Source organism: Rhinatrema bivittatum, chromosome 7, assembly GCF_901001135.1.
Source record: "Rhinatrema bivittatum chromosome 7, aRhiBiv1.1, whole genome shotgun sequence".
Classification (NCBI taxonomy): domain Eukaryota; kingdom Metazoa; phylum Chordata; class Amphibia; order Gymnophiona; family Rhinatrematidae; genus Rhinatrema; species Rhinatrema bivittatum.
The window spans coordinates 118,421,379-118,437,543 of record NC_042621.1 but is presented as its reverse complement, the minus strand read 5'-3'; the positions used below and the strand labels follow the sequence as shown (position 1 = coordinate 118,437,543).

The 16,165-nt window shown below is 47.9% G+C and overlaps 1 protein-coding gene across 2 annotated transcripts in view; it reads right to left on the bottom strand.

Moving 5' to 3' along the window:
• NOLC1 (nucleolar and coiled-body phosphoprotein 1) overlaps positions 1–16,165 on the bottom strand; it is a 99,176-nt gene that overhangs the window by 63,336 nt on the left and 19,675 nt on the right. For both annotated transcript variants that reach the window (XM_029609010.1, XM_029609009.1), the window contains exon 5: positions 8,660–8,834. In XM_029609010.1, coding sequence (XP_029464870.1) covers positions 8,660–8,834 — 175 coding nt within the window. The remainder of the gene's footprint in view (positions 1–8,659; positions 8,835–16,165) is intronic.

Genomic DNA, 16,165 nt, shown 5'->3' with positions numbered 1-16,165 from the left:
GAAACAAATCTCAGTGAAGCTGAAAGACGTAATAAGGCAGACAAACTAAAATGAGTGGCAAATCACCTGAATAGATGGTATATACCCCAGAGTTCTGCAATTTCATTTTTGAGTTGTTTCAGATCTATTACCCAAAGACTGGAGGGTGGCCAACATAACACTGATCTTTAAAAAGGGCTCCAGAGAAGATCAGAGAAACTATAGACCAGTGAAACAGACTTCAGTGCCAGGAAAAATCATGGAAACTATTCTAAAGAAAAAAATCATAGAACATATAGAAAGACATGATTTAATGGGACACAGCCATCATTTATTTACAGAAAGGAAATCCTGCCACACCAATATGCTACATTTTTTGATGGGGGTTAATAATGTGGATAATGGTGAGCTGGTGGATGTAGCGAATTTGGATTTTCAGAAAGCATTTGAAAAATAAAAAAAAAAAAAGTCACAGAATAGAAGGCAATGTCCTTTTGTGGATTGCAAACGGGTCAGTTTTCTCAGTGGAGAAAGGTAAACAGTGGAGTGCCTCAAGGAACTGTACTGGGACTAGTGCTTTTTAATAGAATTATAAATAATCTGGAAAGGGGAATGGCTCCCCTATGAGGAAAGGCTAAGGAGTTTAGGGCAGTTTAGCTTGAAGAAGACACAGCTGAAGGTGGATATGATAGAGGTCTATAAAATCATGAGGGCTAGAATGGATAAATGCGAATTGGTTATTTACTCTTTCGGATAACAGAAGTTAGTAAGTAGAACATTTAAAACTAAAGCACAATTAAGCTTTGGAATGTATTGCCAGAGGATGTGGTTAGTGCAGTTAGTGTAGCTGGGTTTAAAAAAAAGGTTTGGATAAGTTCTTGGAAGAGAAGTCCATTAACTGCTATTAATCAAGCAGACTTAGGGAATAGCCACTGGTATTATCTGCATTAGCAGCATGGAATCTACTTAGTGTTTGTATACTGGCCAGGTACTTGTAACCTAGATTGGCCACTGTTGGAAATAGGATGCTGGGCTTGATGGACCCTTGGTCTGACCCAGTATGGCAACTCATGTTCTTACGACTAAGGTTATCTAATTTGCAGACAACACAAAATTATTCCTAATTGTTAAATCACAAGCAAATTGTGAAAAAATGCAGGATCTTGAGAGACCGGAAGACTGGACATTGAAATAGCAGATGAAATTTAATGTGGACAAGTGCAAAGTGAAGTACATAGGGAAAAGTAACCCACACTGTAGTTACACAATGTTAGGCTCCATATTAGGAGTTACCTTCCAGGAAAAGGGTCTGGGCGTCAAAGTAGATAATACTTTGAAATGCTTGGCTCAATGTGCGGCAGCAGTCAAAGAAGCAAACAATGTTAGGAATCATTTGGAATGGAAAAAAAGAGAATAAAACTGAGAATATCATGTCTATATCACTCCATTGAATACTATGTGCCGTTCTGGTCGCAGCAGCTCAAAAAAAGATATAGTTGAACTGGAAAAGGTACAGAGAAGGGCAACCAAAATGATAAAGGGGATGGAATGACTCCCTTATAAGGAAAGGCTAAAGAGGTTAGGGCTATTCAGCTTGGAAAAAAGCGGTCTATAAAATCATGAGTGGAACAGAACAAGTAAATGTAAACTGGTTATTTACTCTTTCAAAAAAAAAAAAAAAAGAGTAGAGCACACTCCATGAAATTATTAAACCGCACATTCAAAACAAATCAGAGAAACGTTTTTCTTCATTCAATACACAATTAAGCTCTTGAATTCATTGCCAGAGGATGCTGTTAAGGCAGTCAGCATAACTGGATTTGGACAAGTTCCTGGAAGAGAAGACCATAAACTTAACAATCCAGCAGGCTTAGGGAACAGCCACTATGTATCAGTGCACAATAACAGCATGGGATCTTGCCAGGTACTTGTGACCTGGATTGGCCACTGATGGAAACAGGATACTGGGTTTGATATACCCAGTATGGCAATTCTTATGTTCTTATGCAATAAAATTGTTCGGTCACCTGAACTATACCAAGGACCCTTCCATGCTACCCTGCTCATTTACTGCTTATGCACATTATCAAATGGTGCCACTAATCCACTACTCAGTTGCCGTGCCTGAATGAGACTCCTGACCTCTAACTTGTGATATCATACTTCAGTGCTGCTGGGACTAGCTTCAAAAGGAGGTCAATTAGGCCACTGGGGATTGTGCAGAGGCCCCTCCTTGCTATGCTGCTCATTTGCTGTTTATGCACTGGAGAAATTACTTACCTGATAATTTTGTTTTCCTTAGTGTAGACAGATGGACTCAGGACCAATGAGTTTATACTGCCCTGCCAGCAGATGGAGCAAGCTGACATCACAGTACACATAGACCTGCAGTGACCCCCAGCCTGCCAGTATTCTCTTCAAAAGTAACTGTGGACAGACTAGCAAAAAACAATTAAAAACAGATAACCAGAACTTTACTCAACCAACCATAAAACACTGAACTCACATAAGATTCTAGGTACCCCAACCTAGGGACAGTATGAACACTTACCACTAATCCCTTGGGACCCAGAGCCCCACAGGAGGACTTAACACATCCATGCGGCAGCTAAGGGCGGGAAGCTGAGTCCATCTGTCTACACTAAGGAACATGAAATTATCAGGTAAGTAATTTCTCAATTTCCTTGCATGTAGACAGATGGACTCGGGACAAACGGGATGTACCAAAGCTACTCCTGAACAGGGTAGGAGGCTGCCCGCGGTCCAATCACCACTGCACATGCAAAGGCTGCTTCCTCCTGGGCCTGCACATCCAGATGATAAAAACCTGGAAAAAGTGTGTAAGGAGGACCATGCTGCAAGCTTAGCAGATATCGATGGGGGACAACAAACTAACTTCTACCCGTGACATTGCCTGAGCCCTAGTGGAATGAGCCCTAACCTGAGTAGGCAACAGCTTTCCAGCCTCCACATACGTGGCCGTGACCACCTCCTTAATTCAGGAGCTATGGTAGCCCGTGAAGCTGGAGCACCCTGCTTTCTTCCGCCATAAAGAACAAACAGGCTCTGGACCTCTGATGAAAGAGGCTCTGGACCAAGGTCCCTGGGATGCTCCAGGCGCTGCAAGTAAGCATTGTGCATAAGCACAATGAACTCTGCGGAGAACGCGGTTTGGGGGGGGGGGGGGGGGGGGGGGAGCCAGCACGGGGACCGAAGTGAGAATCGGCGGTGGCATGTCCAGGAAATCCTCCCCTTCACCTTCCGATGCCTGCAGCGTGGACTCCTCCGAATCCAAGATGGCCGCCATTCCCGCTGAAAGCGGAGACGGGGCCGGCCTCTGCAGTCCATGGCACGCTGAGGCGCGCGAAAAAGATGTCGTAAGCGGCACAGAGGTGCCCTCCCCACCAGGGAGGCACCTAGAGCATAGCCCCTCACGCGATCCTTGCGACTCCGGGCTGCCGCAGGCCGAGCATCGTGGTGAACACAGCATGCTCGGAGGCGACTGGGGGAGGGAGCAGGCAGCAAGCCACAACGGATCCAAAAGGAGATTCGCGCTGCGGGGGAGCGGGAAAAACGCCTCCGCTACACCCTTAGCCCCGGCAATGGACAGCAGGGGAATGAAACCTCCCTGCTGCGGTGGCCCCGGGGAATGCGCGTCTCGGGGCTGCTGGGGAACACCGCGGCGAGGGGGGGAGAGGCTGGCCCCACCAGCATCCACCGCCCTAAGCACTGAAATGAAAAAACTAGAGCCTGGAAGAAAGAAAAGACAGAAGCAAACCCCAGGCTAGTCACTTACCCACAGGAGAAGGGAAAGGAGAAGAAGTGCCCACACAGCACTGCTTGCAAGGAAGACAAAAACTCTAAACAGTCTGTGAAAACTTTTTTTTTTTTTTTTTTTAAATAACTTGATCCAATCTTAGAAGAAAACAGGAGAAATAGAAGTGTGGAGAGATGTCCAGTCAGGGGAAGCACCAGGTTCCCCTACTCCTATCTGTGGAGTCAGAGAGATACTGAGGATCTAGGGAGGGTGCACAGGTTAATATGCCAGCATCCTCCGAAGTTTTGTCTGACTCCATCTGCTGGATAGGGGACATAACCCACCATCTGGACTGATCCTGGTACGTACAGGGAAGAGGAGATACTCCTCTGCATCCCTGACCTTATCCAGGGATGAAAAGGAAACTGACTGATTCAAATGAAAGTCCAAGACTACCATGGGCAAGAAGGATGGAACAGTACGCAGTTATAATGCCCCTGGAGTCACCCGAAAGAATGGCTCCTGGCAAGACAAGGCCTGCAGCTCAAACTCGATGCACTGAACATATATCCACCAGGAACACAGTCTTCAAGGTCAACAGCCACATGGAAAGGCTACGCAGCGGTAGAACGTAGGGCCCGACAAAAAATCCAGAACCAAGTTAAGACTCCACAAGGGAACCGGAAACCTCAAGGCCTAACGTGCTTCACAACCTTAAAAAAAAAAATGGATCACATCAGGGTGAGACAATGAACCATTCTTCACCTGGCCCCTGAAACAGGCAAGAGCCACAACTTGTACCTTCAAGGAATTAAGGGACAATCCTTTATTCAACCCATCCTGCAAAAAGTCCAGAATGAGTGGGATCTTAACTGAACGAGGAAGAACAGCAGGCCTAAAAAAAAAACCAAACACAAAACTCAACAAAACTCTCCAAACCCGCATATAAGCCAATGAAGTGGCGAAGTTGCAAGTGTTGATAGATCCCTGTTCTTCTGCACTGGTAAAGAAAGTGAAAGTTATTTGGCCTTATTACAATGGTCAATAAGGAACAATCGGTGCCTGACTGCCTTAAAATGGTGACAGTTAAGACCTGTTAGGAAAGATGGTAATATTCCCTAAAATGAACTTTCAAAATTACCAGCCTATTTCCAATTTACCCACTTTAGCCAAAATTGTAGAAAACTGTGTTTACTCATAGTTTGAAGAGTTTTTAATGAGCATTGTATTTTGGAAGATCAACAGTTTGGTTTTAGATGAATGCCCAGTACCGAGTTACTACTTTCTCTGCTTTCTAGATTCGTTTTATCATTGTTTAGAAAAGAGGGGACGAGGAAGTGTTAGTGCAATTGGATGTGTCTGCAACCTTTGATACCATCCGTCATGATATGATGGATTACTCAACTCTGCAATATTGACATTGGTAGCAAATTATCTTGGTTGTTCTCATTTTTATTAGGAAGAAAGTAACATACAATTGGGAGCCTCTGCCTCCACATGGTGATCTTGCCTGTCTGGTGTTCCCCAAGAGTCAGAGTTATCAGTTTTATTTAACTTATTTTTAGCTCCCTTAGGAAATGTTTTAAGAGATTTTGGGGTTATGTATTTTTTTTATCCCTTGCAAAAGCAATGGAGAATTCCCAAGAGATTTTCTTGGGTCCTGCACATTGGGGTAGATTTTCAGACGAGCGCGAATAGCCTACTTTTGTTTGCGCTCCAGGCGCAAACAAAAGTACGCTGGATTTTAGTAGATACGCGCGTAGTCGCGCGTATCGGCTAAAATCCTGGATCGGCGCGCGCAAGGCTATCGATTTCGTATAGCCTGCGCGCGCCGAGCCGCGCAGCCTACCCCCGTTCCCTCCTAGGCCGCTCCGAAATCGGAGCGGCCTAGAAGGGAACCTTCCTTTGCCCTCCCCTCACCTTCCCCTCCCTTCCCCTACCTAACCCACCCGCCCGGCCCTGTCTAAACCCCCATCCTACCTTTGTCGGGGGATTTACGCCTCCCGGAGGGAGGCGTAAATCCCCGCGCCGCGAGCGGGACTCCTGCGCGCCGGGCCGCGACCTGGGGCGGGTACGGAGGGCGCGGCCACGCCCCCGGGCCGTAGCCACGCCCCCGTACCCGCCCCCAAAACGCTGCCGACACGCCCCCGAAACGCCGCGACGACCGGGCCCGCCCCCCGACACGCCCCCGACACGCCCCCCTCCGAGAACCCCGGGACTTACGCGAGTCCCGGGGCTCTGCGCGCGCCGGGAGGCCTATGTAAAATAGGCTTCCCGGCGCGCAGGGCCCTGCTCGCGTAAATCCGCCCGGTTTTGGGCGGATTTACGCGAGCAGGGCTCTGAAAATCCGCCCCATTAAGAATAAAGAATTAAGAACATAAGAAATTGCCATACTGGGTCAGACCAAGGGTCCATCAAGTCCAGCATCCTGTTTCCAACAGTGGCCAATCCAGGCCATAAGAACCTGACAAGCATGTGGTTAAACTTACAAAAGACTAAATTAGTAATTTAGTCTTTTGTAAGATGTTGCTTTATCATTATATAAAAAAGTCTGTGGCCTGTTATAGATCCTGCCTGAATAATGAAACCGCATATTCAGAAAGTAGTAAGAATGGTATTTTATAAGTTGAGATTGTTAACACTGCTGAAACCTTTACTTACAATGAATGTGTACAGAACAGTCCTCCAATCGCTGGTCCTACAGCAGGGAAGAGCAAACTAATGCCCACAGGCCAAATCCGGCCCATCTTCACTTTCTGTCCAGCCCAACATCCATTTTTTAAATTATTATTAGGTGCGGCTTGTGATGCTCTTTCAGACTGCTGAACATATGATACTGTCATCAAATGTTGCTTCTGATGATGTGTTGAAATGCATGTCGCCAGGTCCGGCCATTAATGATGATGTAGGGACAGAGTAGGGGGAGGGTAGGCAGGCATTGGGTGGGCAGGTCAGCGTTTGTGCAGCACAGCGGCCTGCACTACAGATGCAATTGACACCTTTTCAATAAGCCATTTGCATCAATACATGGGGGACAGGTGGGCAGATCAGCAGGGCCTGGGCTGGCGATCAGATTGGCTTGCTGTAGTTTAAGGTGTCAATCAGAAAAGCAGTTGCCTCCTTGTGCTAGCTGCAGGCTCCTCATGCGGCAGTATCATTTAGTGGCGGGCTGGTGAGATTCTCAGTCCCGCCAGCGAGAAGAGGCCCCAAGCAATGGTAGGCCTGATAGTGACCTGCCCACAGGCTTCCAGCATCCAACTGGCAGGTAGAAGATGGCGACATGCTGGGGAGGAAGGGAGAGTCATAAGGCCATCATAGTAACTGAAAGGGAAGGGGTATGACTAATTAAGCTAGGGAATGAAAGGAGGGTGGTGAGTGAGGAAAGGGAAGAAGATGAGATTGGTGAATGACAGAGGGAAGGGAAAGGGGTGAGCGATGGAGGAAAGATAGGGAATGACTGAGAAAGAAGGGAAGGGAGTGAGGGGATGAGTAACAGGAAAGGGAAGGAGTTGAGAATGAGGGGACAGAAGAGGGTGAGAGTGAGGCAGTGTCAAGAGACAGGGACTTTGAGGGTGAGTGATGGAGGGAGTGAGACAGGGAAGGGGAGAGAAGGGAGTGAATAGGAGGGAAAGTTAGTAACATTGGGAAGAGAAGAGGGAGTGAAGGACAGGAGGGGAGGGAAGAGTATTGAGTGGGAAAGCGAATGATTGAGAGAGAAAGCGAGGGGGTGAGTGAGAGGAAAGGGGTGACTGGGAAGTAGGTGAAAGAAGGAAAGGGAGAAGGGGAGGGAGGAAGAGGGGAGTGAGAAGAAGAGAAGGTAGAAGGGTGTGTGAGTGTCTGAGAATGAACAGATGTATATGAGAGAGAGGGGAGGAAGTTTGTGTGTTCCCATCTCCTCCCAACTAATCCACTCAATCTCAGGGTGACTGGAAATCAAGTTTCCAGGTATGGAGAGGGGGAGGGTTTTTTTTTATACTTAATTTTAATTAACGGCTGTTTGGTATTTGTTTTCCAATATTTGATTGATTTTTGGGAAATGTTTAAAGTTTATTTTTATCACTTGATTATTAGATGTCCTATTTGTCATCTGTTTTGAAATATTTTTATTAATATGATCGATTTATATTTCTTGATTTTGTTTTATGAAGAATGGTGACATTTTATTTAAGAACATTTAAATTCTGCTGTAATGGAATCCACTGATATTTCTGTTTTTGCATTATTGTACTGCATGAGTCTGGCTTTTAGTAATTTCCAGTTTCTTTTTTTTTTTTTGTCTGCACCTATTTATACTTTATAGCCATTTTATTCTTATTTGGTGAGGGTCTGTATGTTCTGCATTTGTAACTGAGGTGAGGTAGTCTGCTAGCTGGGAAAACTCCTCGTATCTCTTAAGTTGAAGGTTTTTCTGATTTTGGTAGAGGCTGAGATCCACGAATGAAGTGGCTCCTTGGGTGCTAAAAATGAGTGCTTAAGCCCACTGGATGCTGAAATGCCTGCAAGTAAGTGGTGGGGATTTGATTGTTGCATCGACGAGCTCCAAGGAAGTTTGTGTCCTCTCTCAAAACACCACATGCAAATGAAAAAGCCACAGGACACATGGCAAGGGACTTCATGAAACGTAAAAGATCTGTAAGGTCTCAAAAGCTCATGCACTACATCATCTTTATTGCTGGCCTTTAGAATAGAATCAAAACATACTACGACTCCAGGCTGTTACTTGCAAAGGAATGTTAACTGACAGACCTTTGTTTCCTCTGCAAGGTGATTACACTAGCAGGATGGGGGACCAGCTCTAGTATTTGAGGCTGGGCAGTTTAGCCACTCAAATCTTCAGAGGCAAGCTGTGTTCCCAGCTACCCCCTTCCCTAAACACATATCAAGACCCTTGGGGTCTAGCTCACTGCCTCCCCGGCATCTTACCAGGCTTGGGTTTGGGTTTTGCAGCTGGCTTCTCATCCTCCGAGCTCTCTGACTCCTCACTGCTGGAGCTGTCTTTCGCAGGGGTCGTTTTACTGGGGGCAGTTTTCCCCGCAACGCTCAGAGACTTTGCTGTAGTTGCAGATTTGGATTGAGCTGCTTTTGTGGCTGGAACTTTCTACAACAAAAAAAAAAGAAAAGAAAATAAAGACAGTATACAAAATGAACCAGAATGCTTCATCTTCACCCATACCGCATAAAAATAATGGCCTTGAGAGAAAGTCAGAAGTCCAAACACAAAGAGACAAGAACAAAGTTAATAAGAATTAACCAATGGAGGGAAAGCAGCCCCCCACCCCCCAACAGAAGTGAGGCGTGTAGTAATATATTAAGGATATTTGTCTCAACATTCTTTCAATGCCACATCACATGAAGGAGAAAGAAAGCGCCACCACAAGAAATCTTAACTGTTTGGCTACACCATGGCTAGGACCAGCAATCCCTTACTAAAATATGGGAGACTACAGAATGCAAAAGCTGGCTTAGGGACTGTCCAGTGGCTCATATGTTAAACAGGATAAGACAAGTAGAATGGGGCACTGATATAGCCAAACTCAGCTTATAAACTGTGTTACTATAAAATTAGCCCACTTTTAAACATGGACAAGATGTAAATGTTTCCTGCCAGTGAAGAGTAAAGCTGTTTACCCTGAATTATTTGTCTCTTTTGGCTTCTGTAGCGAAGGAGCTTCAGTTGTGAGTAAAATGTCCACTTCCTTGGTTAGGCCAGTTAGCTAGTATTTAAAATGGATATATTCCCCGGATTGTGCCATTTATTTCAAACTCTTCCAATTCTGGTTGCTGATTTAGTTTGTAGAATGCTGCAGAATATAGTTTCCCCAGCACACCTGGAGATGTAGACTCCGTGTCTCTCAGACAGCCTTATGTCAAATCTTAGGAATTTTAGAGGTTCTTTTAAAATTTTAAAAATTGTTAGCTCAACTGAGGGCAGTAATAGAATGGCAAACTGTGGCGCCAATTAAACAATGCTTGTATATTGAAGAGTTTTGCCTTGAGGGGGGAATACCAATAAAACTGGACTCTTCACTGATTATATTAACCCCAGGATACCTCAAATGTGATTTGGCCCACTGAAATAGAAGATTCTGTCGCAGGCTCTCAAGATTTGGCTTAGATAAGTTTGTTCTTAAGGCCTCGGACTTACTTGTATTAGACCCGATTTTCATAACATTTTGTGTGTTTAAGTGGACTTCTGAAAATTGGCCAAGGAGTTGCACAGAGGAAAATTAGTTCTTACCTGATAATTTTCATTCCTGTAGTACCAAGGATCAGTCCAGACCGTGGGTAAAGCCCCCGTTCCAGCAGGTGGAGACAGAACAGAGTTTTGAGGCATGCCCATATAAGAACGGAACCCACCCAGGAACCCTCAGTATAACCATTGTCAAAGCAGAAAGGTATAAGATCAAGCAAGTAACAGGATAACTAGAAATGTAATTTAAACCAACAAATAACAGTACAATTGAATGAACTGTGTAAACTAAACACTCTTGTATAACTACCCCTGATCATCATAATGATGCTTCCGGTGCCTATAAGCAAAATCCAGGAATGAAAGAAATCCTATAAGAAGGAAAAAGACAAAAATACCTGGAAAAAGATTCGAGCGGACAGAAAAGAACAGGCGGGTGTCTGGACTGATCCTTGGTACTACAGGAACGAAAATTATCAGGTAAGAACTAAATTTTCCTTTCCCTGTACGTACCAGGATCAGTCCACACCGTGGGATGTCCCAAAGCTTCCCTACAAAGGGTGGGACCCAGATAGTGCCGCTCGAAGAACCTGCCGACCAAAGGAACCAAAGACTGGAGCCTGAACAATGAGGCGGTTTTGATGAGCAAAAGTATGAAGGGATTGCCATGTAGCCGCCCTACAAATTTCCTGCGGCAACACAGATTGAGACTCCACCCAAGAGGTCGCTTGAGAACGCAAAGAATGAGCTTTTAGGCCTTCAGGAACTGCTCGGCCCTTGCAAATGTAAGCAGAGGAAATCGAATCCTTCAACCAGCGAGCGATTGTAGCTTTAGAAGCTTGATTCCCCCTGTAGGGTCCACTCCACAGGACAAAAAGATGATCAGAGACACGAAAATCATTGGTGACCTCAAGATAACGCAATAAGACTCGCTTAAGATCTAGATGACTAAGATCACCACCACCAGAGGCTGCGATATCCTCTGGAGAAAAAGCGGGAAGTTCAACGGACTGGTTAATATGAAAAGACAAAACAACCTTAGGTAAGACAGAAGGTACGGTCTTGAGAGAGACGCCCGAGTCCGAAAAACACAAGAAAGGGTCTCTACAAGATAGAGCTTGAAGTTTGGACACTCTCCTGGCTGAACAGATAGCAACCAGGAAAACAGTCTTGAGAGTCAAGTCTTCGAGAGAGGCATGACGAAGAGGTTGGAACGGAGCCGTACAAAGAGCTCGAAGAACCAAATTTAAACTCCACGAAGGACAAATAGACCGGATAGGCAGCTTTAGATGCTTAGCGCCTCTGAGAAAACTAACAACATCCGGATGAGAGGCTACCGGCCGACCTTCAATGGAACCCAGGAGGGAACCAAGCGCCGAGACCTGAACATGCAGGGAGCTGACCGAAAGACCCTTGGAGAAACCTTACTGAAGAAAAAGAGAGAGTATCACCGCAACAGAAGGGGAACAAGCGGAAAAGCCCAAATCCTCGCAGACGTTTTCAAAAGCCTTCCAGACCCGGACATAAGTAAGTGAAGTTGACTCTTACGAGCCCTAAGGAGGGTAGCAATGACCTCTTCCTTATATCCTCTGCGTCTCAAACGTCTCTGTTCAAAAGCCATGCCGCTAGACAAAAGCGATCCACCTGGTTGAAAAATATGGGACCCTGACGCAGGAGATGGGGCAGATGACCGAGACGAAGAGGGCCGTCAGCAGTGAGATTCACTAGGTCCACGAACCACGGCCACCGGGGCCATTCGGGGGCCACGAGAATAACTGGTCCGCGATGGAGCTCTATTCTCCGAAGAACCTTCCCCACTAACGGCCACGGTAGGAACATGTAGAAGAACATCGGAGGGCCAGGGAAGAACCAGCTCATCCACTCCCTCTGAGCAATGCTCCCTCCACCGGCTGAAGAACCGGGGAGCCTTGGCGTTGGCTAGCGTCGCCATGAGGGGGACCCCACCTGCGCACGATTAGATCCATCGCTACGTCTGACAACTCCCACTTGCCAGGATCGAGATGTTGTCGACTGAGGAAGTCGGCTTGGACATTCTCCTTGCCTGCTATGTGGGAAGCCGCCAGGCGATCCAAGTGCCTCTCTGCCCAGAGAAAATGCTTGCTGGCCTCTAGCGCCATTAGACGACTTTGAGTCCCCCCTTGTCGATTTATGTAAGCCACCGTGGTGGAATTGTCTGATAGCACTCGGACCGCTTTGTGGCGAATCAGAAGAAGAAAAAACTTGAGGGCCAGGCGAACCACTCGGGCTTCTAGACAATTGATGTGCCACCGAGACTGGGACAGGGACCAGAAACCTTGAGTCACATGGGATTGGCAGACAGCCCCCCATCCGGAGAAGCTGGCATCCGTTGTTACTATGACCAAGGAGGGAGTCAAAAGAGGCATCCCCTTGAGAAGGTTAGCCTGGGAGAACCACCATTGTATATTGGCGATGGTAGAGTCGGAGAGAGGGAGAATCTCCTGATACTGTTCCGACTTCAGCTTCCAACGGGACAACAATGCTCTCTGTAAGGGTCGCATATGAGCAAACACATATGAGCAAACGCCCAGGGGACGAGATCGATCGTGGAAGCCATGGTCCCTAGAACCTGCAGGTAATCCCACGCCATGGGAAGCGGAAGAGTGACGAAAGTGTTCAACTGATCAATCAAGTTGAGCGTTCGCGAGTCCGAAAAAAACTTTCCGGACCCGAATGTTGAAAAGAACACCCAGGAATTCTAGCTCTTGTGAGAACCGAAGAGTGCTTTTGGAGTAGTTGACTATCCAGCCGAGAGATGTGAGAAGGGCTAAAACTCTGTCTACCGCGAGCATGCAGAGAGCGGCGGACTTGGCCCTTATCAACCAATCGTCCAGGTAAGGATATACTAAGATGCCTGCCCGACGGAGAGCTGCCGCAACGACTACCATGGTCTTGGTGAAAGTGCGGGGGGCAGTGGCAAGACCGAATGGGAGAGCACGAAACTGGAAGTGCTGGCCCAGGATCTGAAAACGAAGAAACTTTTGATGTGCCTGACGAATGGGAATGTGAAAATAAGCCTCCATGAGATCTAGGAAAGCTCTGGGGATTTCGCTCTGATCAGCCAATCGTCTAGATATGGGTGCACGCGGATTCCTTCCTTCCTCAGTGTTGCTGCCACCACCACTATGATCTTGGTGAACGTCCGGGGTGCAGTGGCTAACCCGAAAGTTAGTCCCCGGAACTGGTAGTGATGGTCCAGGATCGAGAAGCGTAGGAAACGCTGATGCTCTTGATGGATCGGAATGTGTAGGTAGGCTTCCGACAGATCCAGGGAGGTAAGAAAGTCTCCCGGTTGTATCGCCCTTATTACAGAGCACAGGTTTCCATGTGGAAGCGAGGAATCTTCAGGTGACGGGTGACCGCCTTGAGGTCCAGGATAGGTCTGAAAGTTCCTTCCTTCCTGGAAACGATAAAATAAGATGGCATAATAGCCAGTATTTATTTGTTGCGGAGGCACCGGTGTTATAGAGTCTAAAGCTAGTAATTTGGTAAGTGTAGCTTCCACTGCCATTCTCTTGGAAAGGTCATGGCAGGGAGATTCCACAAACTTGTCCGGAGAGAGGTGGTGGAAATCCAGGTAATATCCCTCTCGAATGATGGATAGGATCCACTTGTCCAAAGTTCTCTCGACCCATCTTTGGTAGAATAAGGCCAGTCTCCCCCCTATGGCTTCTTCCTTTGGATGGGTCGGCTGATTTTCGTTCAGGCCAATACAGTACAGTGTGCTCCGACGGAGCGCACTGTTTACCTGCCATTGGATGCGTGTTTTCCCTTACCCCTTATTCAGTAAGGGGCGGAAAACGCACATCCAACCCGTCAAAACTAATAGCGCTCTTAACATGCAAATGCATGTTGATGGCCCTATTAGGTATTCGCACGCGATTCAGAAAGTAAAATGTGCAGCCAAGCCGCACATTTTACTTTCAGAAATTAGCGCCTACCCAAAAGGTAGGCGCTAATTTCTTCCGGCACCGGGAAAGTGCACAGAAAAGCAGTAAAAACTGACTTAATATCATGGCGATATTAAGTCGGAGGTCCCGAAGAGTAAAAAAAAAAAAAAAAAAATGGAAGTCGGCCGGCGGCTGTCGGGTCGAAAACCGGACGCTCAATTTTGCTGGCGTCCGGTATCCGAGCCTGTGGCTGTCAGCGGGCTCGAGAACAGACACCGGCAAAATTGAGCGTCGGCTGTCAAACCCGCTGACAGCTGCTGCTCCTGTCAAAAAGGAGGTGCTAGGGACGCGCTAGTGTCCCTAGCGCCTCCTTTTGCCCGTTTCTACTGCCGGGCCTCATCTGAATACTGTATCGCGCGCACAGGTGAGTGGTCTGAGCGGGCATTCGCCCGCTCTCCCGTGGACTTTACTGAATCACCCTGAAAGTGGGGTGCGGCTGGAGCCTGGGCCCGAGTAGCTCCCCTTTTATTGTGCTTGTTCCGAAAGGACTGGCTCCAGCCTGTGGGGCGGGACGCTTGATATGAGCTTCTATATGGGTTGAAGCACTGTGATCCTCTGCCCCTGGAGGTCTGGGGAAAGGATCGCTGGTTTCTCTTATTCCTGTCCTTCGGTAGCCGCGGCAGTGGGGATTTGCCCCACTTGTTGGCTAGTTTCTCTAGTTCACTTCCGAACAGCAGTGTTCCCTTGAAGGGCATCCTTGTGAGTCTCGTTTTGGAGGATGCGTTGGCTGACCAATTTCAGAGCCAGATTGGTCTCCTGGCTGCCACGACGGATGAGACTCCTCTAGCTGCTGTGCATACTAGATCCGAAGCTGCGTCCGAGGAATGATACAGCTGGTTCCAGGGCTTCCCCAGGAGTGTTGTTCCTGGTCTGTGCTAAGCAGGCACATGTCACCACGGCACAGCAGGCCACGATCTGTAAAGACATAGTGGAGACGTCAAAGGACAGTTTGAGGATAGATTCCAGACGTCTGTCTTGAGCATCCTTGAGTGCTGTTCCTCCCTCCACTGGGATAGTAGTGCGCTTCGAGACCGTGCAGACCATGGCATCCACTTTCGGATATGCCAGGAGATCTTTGGCGGTTGGGCCCAGAGGGCACATGGTTGCCAAAGCCTGTCTCCCTTTGAACGTGGTTTCTGGGGCATCCCATTCCAGGTCAATTAGTTGCTGGATGGCTTGTAATAGCGGAAAATGGCGAGAGGTCTGACGAAGTCTCTCCAAAAGTGGGTTCGTCTTAGGTTCCCCCAAGGCACTTGGGCCTGGGATGGCAAGCTCTTTTAAGCTGTGCGTGACCAGGTCTGGAAGTTCGTCCTTGGTGAAGAAGCGTCTCATGGTTCGATGGAGATCTGTCCCCGGAGGGAGTTCCCCTTCCTCCAGGGGTTCTGACTCCTCATCTGAGATGTCCGTGTCCCCGAAGGTGGGGCTTCTGGGCAGTGGGATCACTTCCCTGGGCAAAGAGGGTCCTGGCATGTTGAGGTCCTCTGGTGGAGCCTGAGGCCACGGTTGCATGTGGACGAAGGTATGCAGACCTTTGAAGAATTCCACCCAGGAGATAGAAGCTGGTTCTAGACTAGGGGGGCGTCATGTCCCTGGGGAGCCCTGTTTGAGGGGGGGTCCACTGTGTGATGCTAGGTCCGGCGTACTGTTCCAGAGGCTGGGGTCCAGTACCGGCTGGGGAGGGCCATGAGTTGGTTCCCCTAGGACCTCTTTGCATTGTATACACAGGGCCGTGGCCTCCTTATACTGTGCATCTCTAATGTGGCATGCTGGGCAAAGGCCCTGAGCTTTGAGCTTATTTTCAGGTGGTGCCATGGCTTGTGCGTGTACAATACAGTTATGCGCTCCGGTGTGCGTCGAAGTTGCGCACGTAGGTTTGATGCGCGCATATAGAGAGATGTGCGCACTGTTGTGTGCACGGGTCGAAATTATGCACCCAGCACCGTAGTGCATGGCTATGCGCTTTGCTTGTGCGCCAAGGCATTTGTGCGCACGGCTCGCCTCTGTGCGCACGGATCGAGACGGCGAACAGGGTGGCAAACGGGGACAAAATGGTGACTGCGACCACGTGGACAATACAGCGACCACATCGGAGGACTCTCTGATCTGATTGGGGTCTAGCCCTGCTAGGGCCCGGCTGGCAACCTGTGCATCTCCATGAGCTTCGGAGACCGGAGACTTTTAAATAGATTTCTACCTTACCTTGTCTTGGTGCTTCCCGGTTTCGTTCCGGGCAGTCTCCGGCTGCGGGGG